The 22,658-nt window shown below is 29.7% G+C and overlaps 3 protein-coding genes across 3 annotated transcripts in view; 1 reads left to right on the top strand and 2 right to left on the bottom strand.

The window, feature by feature from the left end:
* Window positions 1-128: 128 nt before the first annotated feature.
* Window positions 129-11,430, bottom strand: LOC125070983 (zinc finger protein 761-like). The gene is made up of 11 exons (XM_047681024.1): window positions 11,062-11,430; window positions 10,321-10,448; window positions 9,800-9,826; window positions 9,037-9,110; window positions 8,040-8,206; window positions 7,152-7,366; window positions 5,920-6,061; window positions 5,592-5,717; window positions 4,121-4,245; window positions 1,982-2,101; window positions 129-482 (listed from the first exon to the last, which is right to left on the bottom strand). The coding sequence occupies exons 1-11, from the start codon at window positions 11,422-11,424 to the stop codon at window positions 410-412; spliced, it is 1,560 nt and encodes a 519-aa protein (XP_047536980.1). The 5' UTR covers window positions 11,425-11,430; the 3' UTR covers window positions 129-409.
* A 349-nt stretch (window positions 11,431-11,779) lies between these two features.
* LOC125071042 (RNA helicase aquarius) overlaps window positions 11,780-22,658 on the top strand; it is a 76,584-nt gene continuing 65,705 nt past the window's right edge. The window contains exons 1-6 of the mRNA XM_047681100.1: window positions 11,780-11,942; window positions 12,921-13,021; window positions 14,046-14,202; window positions 14,642-14,846; window positions 15,336-15,528; window positions 15,969-16,122. Coding sequence (XP_047537056.1) covers window positions 11,856-11,942; window positions 12,921-13,021; window positions 14,046-14,202; window positions 14,642-14,846; window positions 15,336-15,528; window positions 15,969-16,122 — 897 coding nt within the window. The 5' untranslated portion in view covers window positions 11,780-11,855. The remainder of the gene's footprint in view (window positions 11,943-12,920; window positions 13,022-14,045; window positions 14,203-14,641; window positions 14,847-15,335; window positions 15,529-15,968; window positions 16,123-22,658) is intronic.
* Window positions 17,354-21,782, bottom strand: LOC125071043 (probable G-protein coupled receptor Mth-like 5). Its single transcript, XM_047681101.1, has 8 exons — window positions 21,330-21,782; window positions 21,084-21,219; window positions 20,559-20,739; window positions 19,744-20,041; window positions 19,460-19,538; window positions 19,190-19,386; window positions 18,914-19,049; window positions 17,354-18,609 (listed from the first exon to the last, which is right to left on the bottom strand). Exons 1-8 carry the CDS (start codon window positions 21,514-21,516, stop codon window positions 18,351-18,353), a joined length of 1,473 nt encoding a protein of 490 aa, XP_047537057.1. The 5' UTR covers window positions 21,517-21,782; the 3' UTR covers window positions 17,354-18,350.

Genomic DNA, 22,658 nt, shown 5'->3' with positions numbered 1-22,658 from the left:
TTAATTATCTTCTCAATTCTGGAAAAAGTAATAATTCGACTAATAACATGCAAGATATCTGCCTGTATGCTAATTATCTTAGATATTTTTAATACTAAACAATAATCCATACAACTTAATAGGCTATTTCGTAGTTTACAAAAAAAAAATGACAAACATTTATACAAGGCATACATTATGGTGGTTATAGTACGTCATATTCTGATGTCATTTATCAATTGTAGCTCATGGCATTCCGTGATACTTCTAAGAATTAAAGATACATCGTTGACCATAATTATTTGAAATGCTAAAGTTCTTCTGTGGCAGAATTATAAAAATTGACAGATTATCCTCATTGGCTGCACAAAACTTGTTTGGAAATCTCTATAAAGTTGATCAGATTTCATCGTAGAATATTTTATTTCATCTATTTCGCATCACTGCCATTTGCCTGAATGCCGTGTAGTGTTCTTTTATGCTTCCACATATCTCCCGAACGTCTGATGAAAAAATAGTTCTTATATATTATACAATAAAATTTACGAACTTACACAAAGAATATAGCAGATACAGATAAACTAGCGACATCTATAATAATTTTTTGGAACTATTTATTTGAAAGATTAGTAACCATAGTATAAGGATGGAAAGTAAAATTTTTGCCTGAAATTAGTTTTGGTCGACGAGGAAACTAAAATGGTTATAAGAATCCTAATTGTACATACCTACTCTTAAGTTGGTAGTGTCCAGATTAACGCGAACAGTGGCGTCAAGGCAAATTGGAGAAAGAAGCTAATATATAATCAACATATTTATTGATACTTAAATATGATAATATACTCAACGGTTCAGTTAATCGCCCACCCTTTTTTATAGTAGCAGTTTTAAGTATATCTTATAGAGCTTAAGTATTTACTATCGTTGGGTACTAGTTCCGTGAAAAAAAAAGAAGTTTTTTTTTAAAGTTAATTGAGTAAAAGCTTTTATTATTTAATTTTTGCTCATGAAAATATTTAAATAATTCCATAGTAAAATAACAAGTTAAAAGTGATATTAGGTATTCTTCCACTGAGTGTATATTACCAAAAAAACTCGATCAGCAACAGTTCTAATTATTGTTGACAGTGTATATATTTATAATATGAACACTATTCTATATAGTAACGAAAAATACTTCAATTATTTAAACATAAGATTAGTATCACATTATGAACGTTTAGAACAAAATGTTGAGGCACAGTTATATAAATTATATGTTTATAGTTTGTGTGATTGGATGTTTGGTACATGTATTCTAGTGAAACAAGACATAAACGTCGAATTCTTTGACTCAATATATAAATGAGATAAAAAGAGAAAGGTATACATTAATTGATGCCTAATAAAGTAAGAACCTAACAAAGTTTAGTTATATTTAGAATATGGAGCTTAACCCGAAATGCAAAATAACAGCTGATTAAAGAATATCAATGTTTCGAAATTTCTTCCGTGTGAGTTCTATTTAGTTCTATTTCTTCACGATGTTATCGTCCTCTCGACTGGCACGAGGTTATTAACAAACAAATACACTAGAAAACTTAGTAATATTTTTGTGTATCACATCTACGTATTCTGCCTATTAAGCTCATTCGTTTTTAAGATTTCTGTAATAACATTCTTTAAAGCAATTTAAAGCTGCTAGAGAAAAAAGGACTTAAGATATTTTTTTTTACCTCAGGAAAAGGTCCTTCACAAAAAAAAAATTAAAAAAAATATATTTTGGTCTATTTTAGTGTCGATCCCTTTATTTAAGATCTTTAGTGACGTCATGTCTGATGCGGGAGATGACTTCAAGTTTAACATTTTATTTTCCATCGAAATTAGATGATAAATTAAAAAAAAAAAACAAACAAACATAGAAAATGATTTACAGTAATTAGTGTCACTCTATTCGAACACTTAATGTTCTTAAAGGATGATATGTTTTTCTATTCAAAGAGTATTATAAAATACAACATACCTAAAGGCAGTTCCACACACGTCACACTCGTGTGGCTTCTCCCCTGTATGTATTAGAGTGTGGACGGTACGAGCGTAGGGCCTTCGGAATGCAGCGCCACAAATATCGCATTTGTATGGCCTGGAAGAGAATAAGGGTCAAGTTCCAGTGGAAGAAACTATCGCTTTATATTACTGACATTTAAAAAATTGTTTCCACAATACATGTAGATATAATATAGCAACTGTAAAACTTAAGTATTATGGTATAATATTTATGTACTCAAAAATAAATGTTTACAAATTCAAACGTATAGGTTTATATTAATGTTTAAGTTATTTGCTTGAAATTAAAAATCTAGGTTTAAAGCCTCTTTGAATAATATTCATGGATTCATAAATATATGTTCTAAGTTATTTTACATATTCTAACATAGTCATCGTGGAGGTGCTCAACCTAAATGAACCGGTCAGCCGGCAGAAGAAATTGCTCGGCTGCGAGAGATTTTACTGCTTCTCGGCCTCGACTCCTGATGTTTATCTACTATCAACTTTAATTACGTAAACAAATTCCATAAATCTTATATATTTCAGTTTCTTTACCATATATCCATGGTTTTATGTGACAGTTGAATTACTCAATATTCTCGAAACGTATTTACTATTTATTTTATAATAAATATAAGTAATTAAAATTACAGACTTTAAATTAAGTAATGTTTATTTTTGAGCGATTAGATTGGTTGCATAGTAACGCCATCTGTTGGCGTTTCGTCTTAACTATGAATGACGTCCGAAACATAACGAACACACACAAAGGGTATTTTGTATTGATGAATTATAATTTTCAACAATACCCTATCAATTGTAATATTTTATTTTAATGCTAAGCGTTATAAGTTATTTTTTTATGAGAATATTTTTATGTAGCTTGTCAACGTGAATTTAGAATTTGTAATTAATATGTGCATATTTTTAGTTTATTCACAAACATGTCGTAAAATTACGCCTTATGAAAGTCTACAGCTAAACTATGACTACTAAATGTTTTTTTTTTTAGGTAAATATCAACTCATTGTTAAATATATTTTTTGGGATAACATTTATCTGTCAAACTAAGCGAAGTTTCTCTCAATATTTCACTTGAGTGTAGAGCTCAGAGTCAATTAAATTTTTTTTAAACTAACTTAGTCAACATATAGAGTCAATAGGGAAAATAAAATCGAGTTCGCAGATATTTTTACAAGTTAGTTATTATTTTCCTTCACTAAAAATTGCAAAATCGCATTTAAATAAAAAAAAATCCTTTAAGTAGTCATACATATGACGTCATTAGTAGTAAAGATAACATCTGACTTGTCATCTTGGTAACGAACAAGATAAATATTATATACTTTTAGAACATGTATTGGTACCGTCTGACAGCCAACTCTAGCATCGCGCGCTCTTTGTCTAAATCAAATAGCGCGCGCTTGGGAGGCTTCCTGTTACACACTTCCGTCCCCGTTCACGAAAGTGACAGGAAAGAAGAAGAAATAAGCGATACATTAAATAAATAAGAGAGAGACGAATATTGAATATACAAGTACGAATAATCCGCGATAGTCTTGATAAAACAGATGATTGCTTAGACTCTTCGTAAGACAGATCCATAGGCAGATTAGCAATTTTGACAATTGCTTATGTTTGTAGTGTACTTAGTAAACTACTTAGAATGTGCAAGTTTTCAAGACACAATTATGCATGGAAAATATTTCTAAATGTAAAAAATGAGCGTATCATTAGTTATAATTCATCGCGAGAGCTTACTTAGGAAGTGTATATAATACTATACGTAAATACCTATATATCAATTAATTGTATGTGTTTTATATATGATTTATTATTTATCACCTTTCAACCTCACCTCTCACCACTCGAGCTGGGTGGGTTGTTAAGTACAGGTCATTGTACCGTTGTTCTATTTTAATGACACTATTAAACTTTGATATTCGCAAGTCATTAAGGAAGTGCAGGTGAGATGTTTAATATCAAGATATAAAGAGAGACCAGTTGGGTTTGATTCTTGTCTCTGGAACTCGCGTTTCCCGGGGCAGGGTTCCTTACAAAAACGAGGGCAGTAGAATGTAGATAAGTATCCAGCGTGAATATCGTCAGTAACCTTTGGTCGGTGTGTATGCGCGCGTGTTCACGCAAGCGTGCAGCGGCAGTGAACGTCTTGGGGCAGGCGGCGCACGCGAAGGGGCGTTCGCCGGTGTGCGTCCGCCGATGGTCGTCGCGCTCCACCTGCCACGCACACAACTTCACACAGTGTCCTATGAAAAAAATTCTGGGAACCTTCTTAAACTATGGATTGTTATTATTGCGAATGTGTTCACTTTTTGTAATGACGATCGAAGCTTCGTTACTGATATATCAAGATTAAAGTTTTTCTTTTGTTTTTAATTAATAATATTGTTCTATTGTGTTATTCTTTTTTTGACACATTCGAGATATACCTAAAATATTTTTTTTAAACTTAATATATGATTAGCAATTTATAGCATTTAAGCACTGAAAATTAACCCTAAATAAATTTAAATTCATTTACTAAAACGTTTAATCGAACGAAATTTCTTTATAAATTATACTTAGAAGATAAAAATAAATAATTGAAGTCAGATATTTTTTGCTACTTCACAAAAAGTTATTACAACAGCGGTCCCACTTGAGGCAGTTCGACTTAAAGTCACAAAGTATATTATAAGCGAAAAGTTTCCTAGATTAAATATGTTCTGTGAAAGTTACAAGTAAAGAACATTGAAACTCTAGCTTACAGTGTTCCCAAAGGTTTCGAGAACACAAGACTGCTGTATTCCCGCCAAAAAGTTAAAACTCATTGAAACTTTTATCTCCGAACCGTGTGTTTCAGACAAAATACTTTTCAATTGTTTTTAAATATCATTCAATACGAATAAATGTTAATAGTTCAAGTCTGAAAGTCAAATTATACTTCGAATCTGGCGCGATGGTCAAGTTTACTGTCAGACATCGGGGTAACGGCTTCATATCCCGGGTCGAATCAAAGTAAAAATTATAGGGTTTTTGTATGAAGAAATGCTTAGTAGCAGCTTGGAGTTAGAAAAGCCCATATATCCGTTGTTTTGCTGACTAGTGATAATACTATAAGGAAATAGAGAATGCACCTGTGTTTGCCCTTACACTTGTGCTCTACAATATGCACTGCGCAGATGTTCAGTTTCTTTGATTGTATAAATATTATGGCTATCACACAAGTAAGATTAATCGAATTATTGAATTTTTATTTTTTAGGTAAGTTAAGTATACATAGTTAAAAACTATCTCAATAATAATAGCTCTAAATATAAACTCAAAAAATACAAATAATATTTAATGAATCATTCGGAAATTAAATCATAAACAAAACCAGTTTAAAACCATTGATGCATCTTGATCGTAAAGTACAAGATAATTATAAAAGAGAACCTAAATAACATTTAAATTAAAAAAGTGCATTTAGAAAGGACTATTGGAAGGAAAAGTCGTGCTGTATGTTGATGTCTTTTGAACTTCCTTGTCAATTTACATATAATTTATTCTATAAATGGTTCGTAAAATTTTATAACACTGACCTTAACTTTAAAGGCCTTTGAGCACAGGTCGCAAGGATACGGTCGCTCCCCAGTGTGCATACGCATATGAATCGCCAAGTGGCCGGACTGGTTAAATCGACGACCGCAGACTCTACATGGGTAACCCTTCAAAATTTGCATAATATTATTATTCCATATTTTTCTCAAATTTCAATAAAAACCTTTATATGCAGGTGTATAATCAGCAAGTCAGAAAATGAGTCATTTTTTACTACTAGATAAAAAATAAAATAGTATTATTTTGGTGAATCACAATACGTAAAGATGAAAATACTGTGATAGATTTGTAAGAATAAAAAATACTTACAGGCTTTGTTACTTTATGCATTTTCTTATGTGTGTGCAAAGCGCACATGCTCCCCAAAACCTTGTCACATTCCTCACAGACATACGCCATGAGCGGCGAGCCGGGCGGGCGGTCCTCGCCCCGCTTGTGACGATAGAGCTCTCTATGTGCAAGCAATCAAGATTAGACGAAATAAATTATCAACGATAATAAAAGCTCTATACAGATCTTACAAAATATTATAGAGTTTTAAAAATTGTCTAAATGAATATTCAGACTATTTTATATTTATAATGTATACTATAGATGTCTTCTTGCTAGAACATGTAAAGTGGGTCCTAGTAGCTGAATTTTTGTGTGATTATAATTCATCTCGTGCTCGGCCGTGAATAAAATCATAGTGGGGCTAGTTGTGTGTCACGAATGATTTTCGATATGTCTGTGTGTGTATGGAAGCGTCAAAACCTTCTCCAAGAAGAGAAGCGACCTCTGGCTACCACTAGAGTTTTTACAAGCTGGCACTTTTATATGTAACGATTTATATTAATGAATACAAAAAAAGTTATTAATTACTGTAAAATCATAACTGCGTGAAATAATGTTAAGATTATTGAATTGCAATTCCGGTCCTCTGAGCGTAAATATACCAGCCTTCCCATCACTATTATTGGCAATAAGTCGGGTTGTCAAAACATTAAAAAAAAAAATAACGCTTCATAAATATGCTATTAAATAACATAAAGCTACAGGAATTGATTGGTCTTGCATGGTCTCACATCATGGCGCACATGTCATGGTGCGACTCGCATGGTCGCAGATATAATCCTGACCTATACGTAAAAGCTTCACACTCAGTTACAAACCTACAATTATGAATACTCAAGAAGTAAACATCAAACAGACATTATTCTTCAAACTTGTATTTAACATTTGATGTTTTAGTGCAGAAATTTAAGTACGTATATATGTGTATTTATTTTAGTTTTATTATTTCAAATAGGTAGTCAGATTGGCAAATTAGTCATCTGTTTGTAAAGAGGCCCACAAGCATTGACGCTGTAAGTAGCAATAATCATTCCCTATATCGTCATTGTACCACCGACGTTGGGAACTAAGATGTTATGTCCCTCGTGGCTGTAGTTCCATACGCTTACCCACCCTTAAAGCCGGAACACAACGATAATTAAAATTGCTGTTTGGAGGTAGAATATCGGATGATTGCGACCACCAAGTTGTATGTGTTCAATAATCACCTGGCTGTAGCGAAAAGTTGATTACAAGATCCACAGTTCCACATCTTGTTGCTGTTGCAAGTGTTGTACGGACGGCGTTGCCTGTTCGTTGGCTTGTGACTTTCAATCTCGTGAACTTTTAATTCTTCCTCGTTATCACATTGCTTGCCGCAAACATTGCAAAATATATAATTTTCGGATATTGGTAATATGTTTGTTTCTAAAATTGTTTCCTCCTGGCAACATTAAAAAAAACACAAGATATGTGTATTTATACTCATATACATAGATACTCCGCGCGTTTTCATTTGCGTTGCGTACCGTCATTTACTATATAGGTATACCTGCTTATATCGTTCATAATCTTTCCAAGCCATGCTTCTAAATTCTGAGTTTAGCGCGACAAAACAACAAACAAACAAATAAACTCTTTAGTTTTATAATCTATCTATCTTAGGTATACATTTACTTATTACAGGTATATATTTACTTATTTTTGTATTAAAGGAAATCGAAAACAAAATTAAATCATTAAGAATCAGTTAGATGATGCATAGTTATTGTTATTTTTATCATTTTAATTACTGAAAGCCTCAAGAACTTCGTATACTAGCCGCCTTGCCATGTAAAAGTCACTGGTTCGATCCTGACCCCTTGATTTTTGTACCCTCTCCAGAGATAAGCTTTACGCTTATTAAGAAGGGAAAATAAGTATACTCTATATTACTTGTATTTTCTTGAACAATTGTATTTAGTTAGTGAATAAGAGTTTGATTTAAACCTTACTAATAATAATACTTATGTAGCTTAATTTTTTTTCCGTAATAATAATTAATTCATGATTTCAATGCAGACTATTTTTTTTTAAAGATTTACAAAATACTTGTCAAAGAGAAGAAATATTCTCACTGATTGTATAGGGTAGAAATCTTCTTGCCCGAAGCATGTCAGTCGGTGTCGATCTAGCGCTTCCCCGGTTGCGAACAAGTAACTGCAGTATTCGCACACGAACATAGAACTGAGCCTTCGCGAACCCACGGCACCTTTGCCGCTGATATCCGAGCAACATAGTAGCTCTAAAACAAGATTATATCTTTATAGACAAGCAACCCAAAAATAGTCTACTGCTCAGCAAAGATTACGTGCTTACACGTTTATTCCACTTGGTACACGAGGATGCGTTGGTTGATACACATTAGATAAGATGCCAATTTATGCAGGATTTCTCTCGATATTTTCCTTCACTGCAGATCACACGTGAAAACTAAATGGTTCTTGTACGTATTTGAAGCCGCTATTTTTTCCTTCACCACCGAGCACGAGATTAATTATAAACACAAATTAAGCACATACAAATTCAGTGGTGCTTGCCTGGGTTTGAACCCGCAATCATCAGTTAAGATGCACGCGTTCTAACCACTGGGCCATCTCGGTTCATGCTATGCTATGCTATCTTCGTTTAAGAATGTTAATATCTACATAGTCTCTGACCAACTCTTTCTCTCTTTGATTATTATAAATATAAATTATCTACAGATAAAATGATATTATGTCCAATAATAATGTTTACTTATTCATTTAGAGTAACTTGAACATTCGTCATTTTAAGCAGTTAAAAATGCTCTTTAAAGATTTATCGGTTAGCGTCACCTCAAGGATCTGAGTCAAGCGCTCTTCAAAGTATTCATTCACACATACACCACTTAACGTACTGGCACTTGATATTTGAATAGCCACAAATATACTCTTACTGAAAACAATGCCTATTCTATCGCGATATTATGACGTCTACTACATTGTAGTTTTTAACATTCACCCTAATTAAGTTTTGCCGTATCTTTTAGCTGGCATTTTCCAGGGAAGAACAGTGGGTATGTATGTCAATAGCGGGCTAATGATTACTCACCGCGGGGTTCGGATTCAAGCGCGGTCGACAGCACTCGCTCGCACACACCGCACACCAGCCAGTCGCACTCGGAACTGATATTTGGTTCTGTAGTAAAAACAACTATATTATTATGAATAAAAAAGTAAATCCAAAATTAAAAAAATTATATTCTATTTTTAAAAACACACGCTATATTATATTCACTTTGTCTTTAAATAGTAATAAGTGTCCACTTTTAGTAGTACATGCAATTTGCTGACCTATTTTATAAAGTGCACAGTGCAATGCAATGTTCGTCCTTTTGTCGTTGGTCCGTCGTTCGTAGTCAGGCGTTTCGTACCAAAAATGAGAGAAAATCAAGGCATTCGACCTAATTGCATTGCTGAACTATGCTTAGGTTTAGAAAGAATAGGAAATACAAAATATACGTGTAAAGCTAATTATTTAGTGAGACGTACAATTTTAATTAATTAGATATCTTTTACTAGAATTCAATTTGCATCATATACGACATTGTAACTTAATAATTAAAAAAGAGGTTTTTAATAATACACTTTAATGTAATCAATTTTACAAGAAGAAGTGTTTGGTATTAATTTAGAAGGTTCTAGAAGAAAATGTAGAATTAATGGGCGGATATGTGAGGGATGACATTTGCAAGAAGTAACTAATTAAGGATATGACTAGGGAGTCTAGACTCTCTAAAGATAGAGAGAGATTCATTTGAGGAATTGCACTGCATGTACTCTTTTAAGGAAAACATTTATTAAGATACTTCGACTTGTAACCATTTGTCATCTTGTTTGATCTACGTTTCACGATCGATTACACCATAACAACTATAATTCATTATAAGAAAATGTCTACTGAAACTTTATTTTAATATTTATATCTTATATTTGTCATATAATTGAAAAATATTTTAATAATCATTTTAAAAACAATACCAAGTATATTTTCTATTTAAAAAGGAGGTAGGGGGTATTGATAATACGTACGATAATTCGTATCAAAATATACAGCGTACATAGACGTGTAAGTTAATATTTGTTAATATTCTTACAGAATTATTAATAAATTTAAATACCTATTTGCTTTTGAAAAACTCTATGTGTATATCTGACTTGCGTTCTCTTCGTGTTTTTATTTGTCACGTTTAAAGATAAATATTAACATTATATCTATCTACTGCTTTTGGAATATAAGTACCTACTGTAGGTTTTCTAAGACTAGATACAAAGCGTGTCTTCACCTTCCAAAGTATTATTGATAGTAGAAGGCAATAAAGGGCTCGTTTCTTGCTCCAATGGGTGATCGGAAGTGTGTGTAGAAATTGTGTGATCAAGTAAATCCGTATCGGTAGTGAATAATTCGTGGCATATAACGCACGAATGTAACGCTAATATATCGGGATCTATATTATCTGCAGCCTGAAAATTTTAATGAGTATTTAATATATGCATATCAATAATAAGATATATTATTCAGGATGAATTTTCCAAGCTGATGATGACGACCGACTCACAAATCCTATGTCCAAATAAGGATCTTGAGGCCTGTTTTTTGTATATACATATTTCTAGTTAAATTATTTTTTGAAAATCTAATGAAGCCGCTTTAGCTTTTATCGAATATAGTCCTGAGGGCCTTTAAGCTCTTTTTGATAATTCTTGTAGTTTCCAGGTACACTTGAAGTACTCACTTTATATATAATTAATTAGATTAATAAATCTGATTAAAGAAGTGTAATGTGAGCACATCTTTATCGAATATACTGTCTTCGAATGTTCTAACTAAAATACGAATGAGAAGACTCAGTAAAAATATTACATACATTAGTAAAATAAACAAATTTCTTAAAACTGAAAAACGCATTGTGAAAAAATGACGCCACTGTATGGAAATACAGTGTATTGTATTAGTGTTATAATTAAATTAAAAATATTCGATAAATTAATATTCGAAATTTAAATATATCCACATACACTCGTAATTATTATTAAACACACAATTTTACAAGTATTCGCTTATATATATTTTAACCTTGTTTTTATCTGAAGATGCTTGAACAGGCAGTAAAAATTGGTTGACTATATTATCGTCTAGTAATATAGGCTCATAGTTGTGTGAATTATCTGATTGCACAACGTATAATTCTGAGTTTTGTTCTATGTCCAAAATGGAAGTGTTATCAACATTAAAAAACCGGCCAGAATGATTAGAATTAAATGATAAATGATTTTCTACTGTTGAAATAATTTCTTCTGTGACTTTTACAAGATCTTTATCATTTAATACAGAATCAGTAACCATAGCGTCACTGTTAAAAATAAGATCATCTGCGCTGTAATGCTCACTTATAGATTCAGTCAACTCTTTGTAAGGAAAATCAGATGGGTCGAACATTGTTTTGTATGCCTGAAACAAAATATGTTTCATAAAATATTATTTTATTCATATAAAATTGTAATTAAGTAGAAGCTTAGACAACTTAAATTATTAATTACTCAATAACAATTGCATTTAATAAGGCATCTAATCAATCATGGTAAACCTATAAATTATATCAATGTATGCTTAAGAAAGATTGGTATTATTAAAAGTTTATATATGCATTTAAATATATTGTATGTAGGAATTTAAAATACAATTTTCTTTTTTTTAAGGATTTATTACGTACTATTTTAGAACGCATTCGTATTTCCCTTCCAAGTTAGTTATGACTTATGACATTGACATCATTTCGTTTGACATATAAACATTGTTGATAAACGAAAACTTCTTGCCCATAAGTTTTTGTGTTATTTTCATAAAGTAGTAGTTCGGAGTAAATCAAAATGAAAGTAGACGTACAACCTTCCCCGGATAAACCGAAAATACCTTTACCTACACTCTCTCAAATTAACGCCGATAGAATAACTCTGGTTAGTATAGCTAGGAAGGTTATATTTGCGGTACAAATTATTTAAATGTTTCCATTTCAGTTTAGTTTTAAATATCACTAATACTGTTCTTAAAGTATCTTCAAGTTTGCATGTAATTAACAATTACAAATGAAAACTATGGAGTATTTTGTATATATTCAAGTAAAGCATTTTGAGGTTGTTATTTAGGTTTCGACATATTTTGCAATTCTTTATTATTATTATTACAAAACAAATACAAACATAAACATTTTAATTACACATTACAATCAAAATACAGAATTATTGATCTTTTAAAAAGCAATAATTTAGAGGGTTATTTTAGTTTTTATACTTCGTCATTTATAGTGTAGGTTAATATGAAATAATATGAAAAAAATATAAAAAATAAATTAATGTATATCCTCAAATATCTATCTGTGACATAATTCAAAAACTCCAAAAATAATCTACAAAAATGTTTTTAGTATATAGTAAAATATACCCAGAGACTGTCTTTATAACAAGTATAATTATGATTTTAAGTTTAATTTTTATTTCCATTTAAAAGAAAAGAAAAATGCATATTATATTATAAAGTTAGTGAAAACCGATCAATCAATAAAATAAATTATTACATTGGAAGTTGATTGAAATTGGCTAAGCTCTTATTAAAAACGGAATAACAATAAGTTTAAACCAGGTGAAACATAAAAATTTTCTTTCTACAAATATATATTTTTTAATCATTAGCAAATACTCAACAAATAAAACTTAAAAGGTATCCTTAAACCTTGGTACAGTATAAGTAAATAGAAATTAGAGTGATATTTTTATAATAGTATGTTAATTATTGTAAATATTGAAGATAATTATTTAAATATATCATGTAGGCTTCCTTTTATAACAACAAGGGAGCCCACTGGTCTTTACACAAACAAATCTATGTGACACTCCTCATTGAATTTAAAATCAATATGGTTGTTATAATGTTTGCAGCTCGCAAATCAGTACTGGTCACCACAAACTAAGGATGATCACTTACCTTACGATGATGCTATTGTGGAATCTATATACCAAGCAGAAATATTGGGCTCTAGGTAAATATTATTTTACTGTAAATATTAATTGTGTTATAAATTTTTATGTCTTGGCCTCATTGAATTGAATAAGTGACTGTTTCAGGGTCATTGGCCTAATAGATTGGGTGCACTGACCCCATTTATTTTTTAAATTTGCCAGTTTTAATAGCCATGGGTGACATTCATTACTCCTTGAGCAAAAGTTGGAATTTAAAAAAAATATATTTTATATTTACTATATTATATATTAAATAATGTGAATAATTTATTTAAATTTTATAAAATGTATATGATTAATAAATTTTAATATTAATAATTAAACTTGATTGGTTGGTTGAATGGTTGAATGGATGTAACATTTTTTATTAATATTAATTACAATAAAATGTTACTTTATTTACACTATATTTATAATATTTAATTCTAATTTTATTTATTATTATTTTTCATCAATTATATATCTATATCTATAAAATGATTAATAATTATTATTAGATAGACAGTATAGAAGTTTATTAAATTGCTAACATTTTATATTGGTTATTGAACTCTTTTTATCTAACTTTTCTTATTATTGAATTTGTTTATTTTGAAAATGTTCTAATTATATCTTTTTACATAGAAAAATGAGGAAAGTTCAAAGTCAATTAATATAATAAAACTTCATAAATTAATAACATTCATCATTTATACAAAGCAATAAACATTGTTCATATATTTTCCTTGGTATAATCTTTATTTAGGTAAATAGTATAGTTTTTTTGTTTCGGTGTACAATAAAGTATATTTATTTTTTCTTATCTTGTATAGTAGCTATAACTGATGCTGGCTGACTCATTTGCAAGTCCACCTACACTAGCAAATGAGCCATCTGACAGCACTTAGTCCTTTTCATCGCCAAAGTCCCACCAACCTTGGGAACTACTATGTTATGATTATTTCACTAGGATTGTTGATGATGATGACGATGACTGCTTTAAGATGTGAAAGGACACATAAATTATATTATTGTATATATATGAATTAATTATTTATTTTCCAGTTTTGCAGTACGACGTATAATGATGCTAGAGTTTTCCCAGTACTTAGAAAATTACTTGTGGCCGCACTATGAGTCTGGGAAAGCCTCTCACTCACATATGATGTCTATCATTGTTATGATTAATGAGAAATTTCGTGAAAGAGTGCCTGCTTGGCAGGTTAGATACAATTCATTATTCAGTAGTTTACTCTTATCAATTAATCCGTTATGTTGTAAACATTTATAAAATGCCATACAATAATTGGATATTTGGGCTCTGTATATATTTAATATAACTTAATATATTTTTTGTACAGTTTCGTATATACTAAAGGAGAAATATGATGATTTAATCTATCTATCTAGTAACATAGAACCTTTTTCTTATAATCAGAATACTATTCATAACATCTATATATTTTTTCGCATATATTACTTAAGGAAATAAATAGGTTTCAATTAAGCTTTAAATTGAGAAAGGAATTTCGTCAAAAAAAGGATTTGCTTAGGAAATCTATAAAAATGGATTTTACATAAAATATTTTTTGTATTATAATCCTGACAGCTGAGCTAACTTTATGGGAATTCTGCTATATTATTTAATAATTAAATTTCAGGCATTTCTCAAAAAGCCAGACCACTTCCCAGGATTTTTCGAGCAAGTTTTAAGAGCGAGTATCAAAGAAGAGGCCAGTAACATGCGTGAACAGACTGCATTGTTACTTTTCTTGAATCACTGCTTCGGCAGTATGGAAGTGCAATTGTGCCGTGACCAAGTCAAGAGGCTCGTGTCGCTCAGCATGTGGATCAGTTTACAAGAAGGTTAGTTCCATAAGTAATTCATTTTTAATTTTATTGCTGTGACGAATAGGCTTGTTTTCAAAACAAACATTCAAGCTAGAACAATATTAAACTATGTATTGTTTTCAAGCATATTAATAAACGAATTAATAAATATTAAACTTAAATTAATAAAAGTAGATAACTTAAATGCTTATTGGGATTGACAGAAATATTGATATTCTCAAAGTTGAAAATCTAAATAAAGTAAGATAATCTTACCTATATTTGTGCAATGTCTAGTAGTCGCAAACATATGATTTATTCGAAAACAAAAGTTTTAAGTATGTGCCTTGGATTAAAAAACATACATTACTCACACTTTTAGAAATAAAATGTTTCATACATATAGTATACTAAAATAATTTTACTAAGAGAAATTATTTTAATACAAGAAAATAAATTAATTAATTTAATTTTATTACCAGGAAGTTTAGTAAGTTGTACTTAGTTAATTTTATTTAATTTTAGGAAGAAGAAATCAAGAATTTAAAGCCGTGCCCAAATGGCGTAAATATTGGCGAGCAATACAAAAGAAAGATAAACCGGAACTGTTAGATAAATTAAACTGGGAAAGACACTACTTACAGCGACTGATGATTAAGTTTACCCGGATTCTGGAGAGTATACCCGAGACAGGCGATGCTGATGTTCATGCTATCAGGTAAGAATCTTAATACTAAATTATTAAATTCCATATCCTATATAATAATTGTAACTGAGGTGTGAGGGAAAATATCGTTAGGTAACTTTGAAGTGCTGTATGATAATCTGCCGGATTTGTATTTTGGGGAGGCAAAAATAAGCTTAGCCGAACAGTGGGATATTACTGGCTGTTACTTTTTATATCGTGTTACCAATAAGTAAGACGTGGTAACACTTAACATATTATAATATATTTGTAATCATACCTTTTACAACAATTAGATATTACTCAGATGTTCAAAATCAAAATATTCTAATAGAATGCAGCAATATAGCATTGAATCACTGCTATATAGCATTGCAGGTCTTCAGCTACTTCTACTAATAGACTTCTACTAAAAATAGACTTTCTACTAAAAATAGTCCAATTATTAGAGGAATAATATAATTTTCTTGTAGATATTGCGAGCGCTTCTTGGAGCTGATGATTGACCTGGAAGCACTGCTGCCCACTAGGAGGTTCTTCAACACAGTGATGGATGACTGTCACCTCGTGGTGCGATGCCAGCTGGCCCCCCTCGCGCGGAGACCGGAAGGCCAACTCTTCGCACAGGTAAGTTATTTTTATAAGATATAAATAAGTTTTATTGTAAAGAAAAGCGGCATCCTTATGACCAACGATTTTAAAATAGTTTTAAACACTTGTAAAAATGTGTTTTCATTATTGGTGATAATATTTTAAGCTCATTTCGGTAACAAAAATCACTGAAACTTATATTACTATTTACTCGGTAAGGAAAACTAATGACGGTTCCCCAATTTGCTTCTAAGTTAAATTTTAAAAGTAATATAATTTGTTAAGTACAAGTAAACTAAACAATTTTTTCAGGATAAAAAATTGCTAACCTTTTTTAACCCACTTTACAAAGAGAAAAATTTTAGGTTTACTTATTTTATTAATAATATTGTCGCATTATTCTTTCGTAAATTTATAAATGTCATATCATATGAAAAGTGATCCAGAAAAAAGCGACTATTTGTCATAATTTAATAGTTAAATAAATAATGTAATACTCATTACTGATTGGGCGCGTGGTAATTAAATCGCGATTATAGTTACTGAAAAAACAAATTAAATTACTTTACCTACATTCGATTACCTAAACTGGGTGCTTAACCAGATGGTTACTTACACTGGGTGCTTAACCAGATGGTTACTTACACCTCTGAGTAAGTACCACCCACTCATAACATATTCTACCAGTGCCTGTGTAACTACAGGCACAAGGAACTTATGATTTTAATTGTTAGACACATGTTCATTTCTTAGGAATGTTAAGGGTAAATTCTAAGTAAAATAATATTTATATTTGATTTCTAAGTAAAAATAGAATAACTAAAATTTTAAAATAAGCAAGCATTTCATGTTAATAAATAATTTTTCATTTCATTTTAATAGGTTAGAATTGAATATTAATAAAAAAACAAGTAAATTTAGAATTAAAAGACAAGTATGTCTAGCACAGCTTTATTTCAATAAAATGAATAAAGTTAATACATATATCTAAAAGTTGCTAGTTTAAAGTAAAATTTGTGTAAATTTTTAAATCACATAAGTCAAAATAGTTAAATATTTCCAAGCCAAGTTAGTGTTAACACCATATACCAGTTTGCTTACTATAAAATTTGACTTATGCAATTTTATTTAAGCAATTATAGTGCTAGAGAGCTGTACGTAAATTCGATTAAAAAGCTGCACAATATACGCTATACGCGTTGTCATACCTACACTCATTTACATATTTTAGTAAAATTCAGGACGGATAGTAATTTATATAAAAATGCAGTCTTAACATTTTTGTGTAATTTCAATAAAGGAAATTTAAGAGAGAACAATATACAAAGTCATTAAATATTTAAATACAAAAGAATAAAGTATGCTTATAATATAACACAATTAACAATTGTTACTTAAAAAAAAAACTTTTGGTCCAATTAAAACCTAATTAAGTATCTTAAATGAGCTACTTGAAATTATTTCAAGATTACAAATTTGTATAGAAATAGTGTATATTAGCTTGGGGACATTAGTGAATTATTTGAACTTATAAATATCAGAAGCAATGTGAAAGAAAAACATTGATATAAAAATTATAAACTTATACAACAAAAATTTGGTACATTATATGGCTTCCATACATAAAAATCGATACTTTAAACACTGAAAAGTACTGGTTTTAGGGAATTCGCGAATGTGTAAAATGTATACTTTACAAGCACTCGTGTCATTATTGTAAAATCTCAATTAATGTGTAAATCAGTCAAAATATTACATTATATTCGATTATTTCGCATTTTACTTAAAGTAAAAAAAAAAACAGACCTAATGAGATAATTTCAGACCTAATGTATAAAACATATATCAAAAGCCTAGTGATAATCAATAATCACCAGCACCGATAATACTTTACAAAAAAATATTGCTTTGCAAAATACTGTTTGTCTTATTATAAGGCACTAGCTACCGACACACTGCTCAAAATTTCAGTAAATATATGTGAATAAATATATATGTGTATGTATGTATTTTGTTAAGTCCCAAGTTGTGAGAGAGTTATACGGATTTTTTTTTTGAATGACATTAAGGCATAAGTTGTTCATTATGTGTTATCTCTGAGACGTTTTTTAACAAAATATTTACAATACATTATCTTTTTAAAAGTTTAACTTGGATTTTGGTGCTGATTTCATAGTGAACTTTATAACTTGGTAGAATTACTTAATAATATTTTTGATTTTTGTCTCATTTGGATTATTAGTGTTATAAATATAAATATTTAATCAATAATTACCACCATTCATATGAGTCATCTCATCTCCCCACTCCCCAGTGGGTATAGGTTCTGCATAACAACAACTCTTTCGTAGCAGAAACATGACATGCGATTGCCTCACTACACACACGTAGAATATTAATATTGCTTGCAGTAAATTTACGACTATGTGTGCGTATAATAAACCGTCAAAGTTCAGCCACGACAGCAGTAGGAAAATCCATGCCATTGTCATTATTATGAATAGTTGTACAAATAAGTCGAAACTGAAAAGAAAAATTAATAATTTAGATTGATCTTAGGTATCATATTTATCATAAAATTGCTATTTTTGTTTAAGGTTATTTTAATTTCCTGTGTCTTTAATATTTAATGAATCCTTATCATTCATCAGTAACCTATCGTTTTTGAATTATGAGTAATGAACCGATACAGTCGTTCCTATATGTTTTTACAACACATAAATGACACTTCAAAACATAATTTGTTGGACAATCCTACACGTTTTAAGCAGATTCGTTTCTTGAATATATTAACTGAACCATAACAACTAGTTAATATTAAACTCACCATCCTTTGAGCTTGTAATGAATCCTTCCATATATATTTATTCTTTTGATAACTTTTATAGTTGTTATGTAAAAGAAAAGATTAAATAATATGGTAAAAGCGATTGGCGTGAAAAATACAGCTATTCCCAGCCATCCTAAAAAGTATAATTAAAAGATATTTAGGATTGTTGTCAGATCATATATTATTTAATGATTATTAACTTAACTTACCCTTACAAAGAAAGTTTTCGCACTTAAAATAAAATAAAACAAATGAATAAATATGAAACTTTACCTATTGTTTCTTGTTCAACATCCTCAATAAATATTGTTGTTGAAAGTCGCATCTTCTTATATGGATCTATGCCAGTATCAAGTAAATAGTGTGCACATATAGCCATAGCAGTCATTAGACCAACACATGACCAAACTACACTTGAGTAGTAGCAATATTTACGAACATCCGTTACTCTTAAGAAGACATTTCGGGATCTACAAGACAATCCATAGAAACATTATCCTTTGAGCAAAATACTGATTAGTTAAACATGCTTAATATATTTACTTGAATGTCTTCCAGATGTAGAAACCGAAACTGTTAAGCCAAAAGAATGCACCCAGGAGACTCATGTACAATATTACATCTGAAATAAAAAAAAAATATAATAATTGATAAAAATTTGTTTAGAAAACTAAGTTTTGATTTGAAATTTAAAATATATTTTATTTATTATACATATATTCGAATGAAAAAGTTATATAAAATACAGGAGGAGTAGTATTCTTTTAAATATTATTTTTATTATTAAGATAATAATTATAATATGAATTACACAAAAGTTTACTAACCTGTAACCATAAAGCTTATATGATTACTGTACTCGGTAAATATCCTTACTAAGTCAGCTGCTTGACTGACTATTAAACAGATATTAATAGTTGTTATTATGTTGCCAGCTAAATCACGTAATGTTGGTAACACAAAGTATATAATGGCAACTATTAGAAATAATATCATAGAGATAGCGTGAAACAGAGGATTCAATATTTTCTTCATGAGAAAACTTGTCTCTTTCCAATTAATTATAACTTCTGGGACACATACTAATGCATATAGTCCAGTTGCATTTGAACTTGATATAAGTATCTGAAAGTATATAAGGAAACATGCATGACAATTTTTATTTGTTTTCGTTTGACTAACAATATTGCTTTTTATGCAAATCACACAATATTAATTGTTATTGCTTCGTAATGTTATATTTGAGTATTTAATAGATTGCACCTCATAGCTTCTGTTTTTTGTCATTGATGCGTAAAATCCTTTTTACAATTTTAATATAGTCAAAATTTTACAAGAAAACTAAAACAGTAGGGGTTAAACATAGCAATGCTTGAGTTGTTTACAAAGTTCTAACTTTATAATCACCTCTACATTCAAAAGATCACACCAGAGGCAAAGCAAATAGAATTAAGCAATTTTCAGGCAGGATTAGCAGAACAATTTCATTATAAATAACAAAGCTCTACTATTTTTATAAAGGAATAACTACTGAGTTTCTCACTGGATTTCAATAGAATTCACATTATGATCTAGTTACTTTTATGTTTAATTGGTTCTAGTGTTGACTTCTGATATGTCTTATTTATGGATAACTACTCACTTTATCTAAACAATATTTGTCTTGGTTATGAATATAGAACGAGGGCTCCTTTTCTTGAGGTATCACAATGGATTCATGGATGCTGTATGTGTTTGTTATTAGTGGGTCATCCTTTATATGATCTGAGCTGTGTTCATGATGAATTAAGTGCTGCAGATGTCCATCAGATAACAAATTCAACCTGGAACGTGAAAGTTTCTATGTTTATACCAGTTTTTATTGTAGCTAGTAGGTTATTCTGTAAATGTTAACACATTGCTAAGTTACTATGTTAAATAAAAGCAAATCTTCTATATTCAATAAAATAGCATGAAACTTATTCATTGAACAAGTAATAGCTACCACCGAGACCCAAGTATTCTCGGGTCTATCGTTACTGGCAAAAGAAACTGTCAAGGGTTTTAATAAGACAATTAACTAAATAATTATCAAGCCAAAATATTATCTATGACTAAATAGTGTTTTTCAAACTTGGTAGATCCAAGGTATTTATTTTGAATGTGGAATACATTCTTGCATACTCACTTGTCTTCAGACTTTCCTAAATCAAATATAGGCCTTTGTTGCGTTGTTGCACAATTTGGTACACCATTAATATAACGATAATATTTAACTGACGTATTTTTGCCATCTTCGGTTTTAAATTCTGGTACCCATACACCTACAAGAATTATTATTTAATTGTTTAATGTAATATTCAACACAATCAATAAGCTTTGAAAAGTTTCACATATAAAGAGGTTATGTTCTGATGTTGATAAATGTACTTACTTTGATTATATTGTTCAGCTAATCTGCATATAGAGTCGACCATAAGCTCGTTAGGTTCGCAACATTTGTTTATTTTCACTGAATTCTGCTGTTCCGACAATTCATTTAAGTCAACGTCTCCAATTTCAGCTTTGACTGTATACAGTGTCAATATTAAAATAGTCAATCTTTGAAACGAAGTGTACATTGTAAATTATAATTTGACTTTCATAACATATAAACAAATTAACTTTTCGTTTTGTGTAAGGCACGACGCTCGAGGCACTAATTTGTTTCACATAAATACTTTTTAGAACGTTAAATGTATCTCATTATTTTCTTTGTTTTATTTTTTGTGATTGAATAATGGTAAATATTTTATATTATTTTATAATTTTGTGAAACATTGCAACAGCATTGAATACACATATACCTATATCGTTTTGACAAACGTCAAATAATGACAGTTGTCGGTTGACTGGTTTGAACTTCAGTTGTTTTAATTACTCGATTTGCAAAAGACAATGATCTATGACCAAACATACTTCAATTTTGATGTTTATTTTAACAAAAATTAAAATTATCAAAAGAATTTAGTTTTTAAATATAGCTGGAGCCAGATATAGCTAACAGAACCGTAGTTAATGTAATTTATAATCAAACCTAAGAAAGACCGAGTAGTTATATTGTTATTAAAACTAAACAAAACACAACAGGACGTGAAAGAAAATATAGAAAAAATCAGACCAAATAATTAAGTATTACTGATAAAATAATAATAATTTTAATAAAACAAGGGGTAATGGAATACTTTGTAATTACTTAACCGCATTTTAAATCCATAACATGCATTTATAAAAGAAATGTTCGATCTTAAATACTAATTTATATAATAACAAAAATTCTTATAGTATAGTATTTACATTTATGTAAATGCTAATATTAATTACAAGTATTTGTTTGATAATAACTAGAATATAATAATATTATACATTGAAATTAATTATAAATTGCTTGTGGCAACATTTTAACATGGCACTTTAAAGAAATTAACATTTTAAAAATATGTTTTTTATAATAATTAATAGTTTTACCAAATTAAGTATTTAATAGATGTCTTGTTTAAAATTTTATTTTATATCGTCGCATATTTAAAACCTTTCTAAATACATTGAAATTCTATATTTCACATTCTAGTTAGAAACCTTTTAATTTATAAATTACATAATTTTAAAATTAGTATTCATTTGCGTACACTAAAAGTGATATATATTTTTACGAGATTCAATAACAATAAACTTATAATATAAATTTTATATGTTTAAAGCTGATCTTAACTAATTTCTTTTT

Source organism: Vanessa atalanta, chromosome 18, assembly GCF_905147765.1.
Source record: "Vanessa atalanta chromosome 18, ilVanAtal1.2, whole genome shotgun sequence".
Taxonomy (NCBI): domain Eukaryota; kingdom Metazoa; phylum Arthropoda; class Insecta; order Lepidoptera; family Nymphalidae; genus Vanessa; species Vanessa atalanta.
This window is presented reverse-complemented; position numbering and strand designations above follow the sequence as displayed.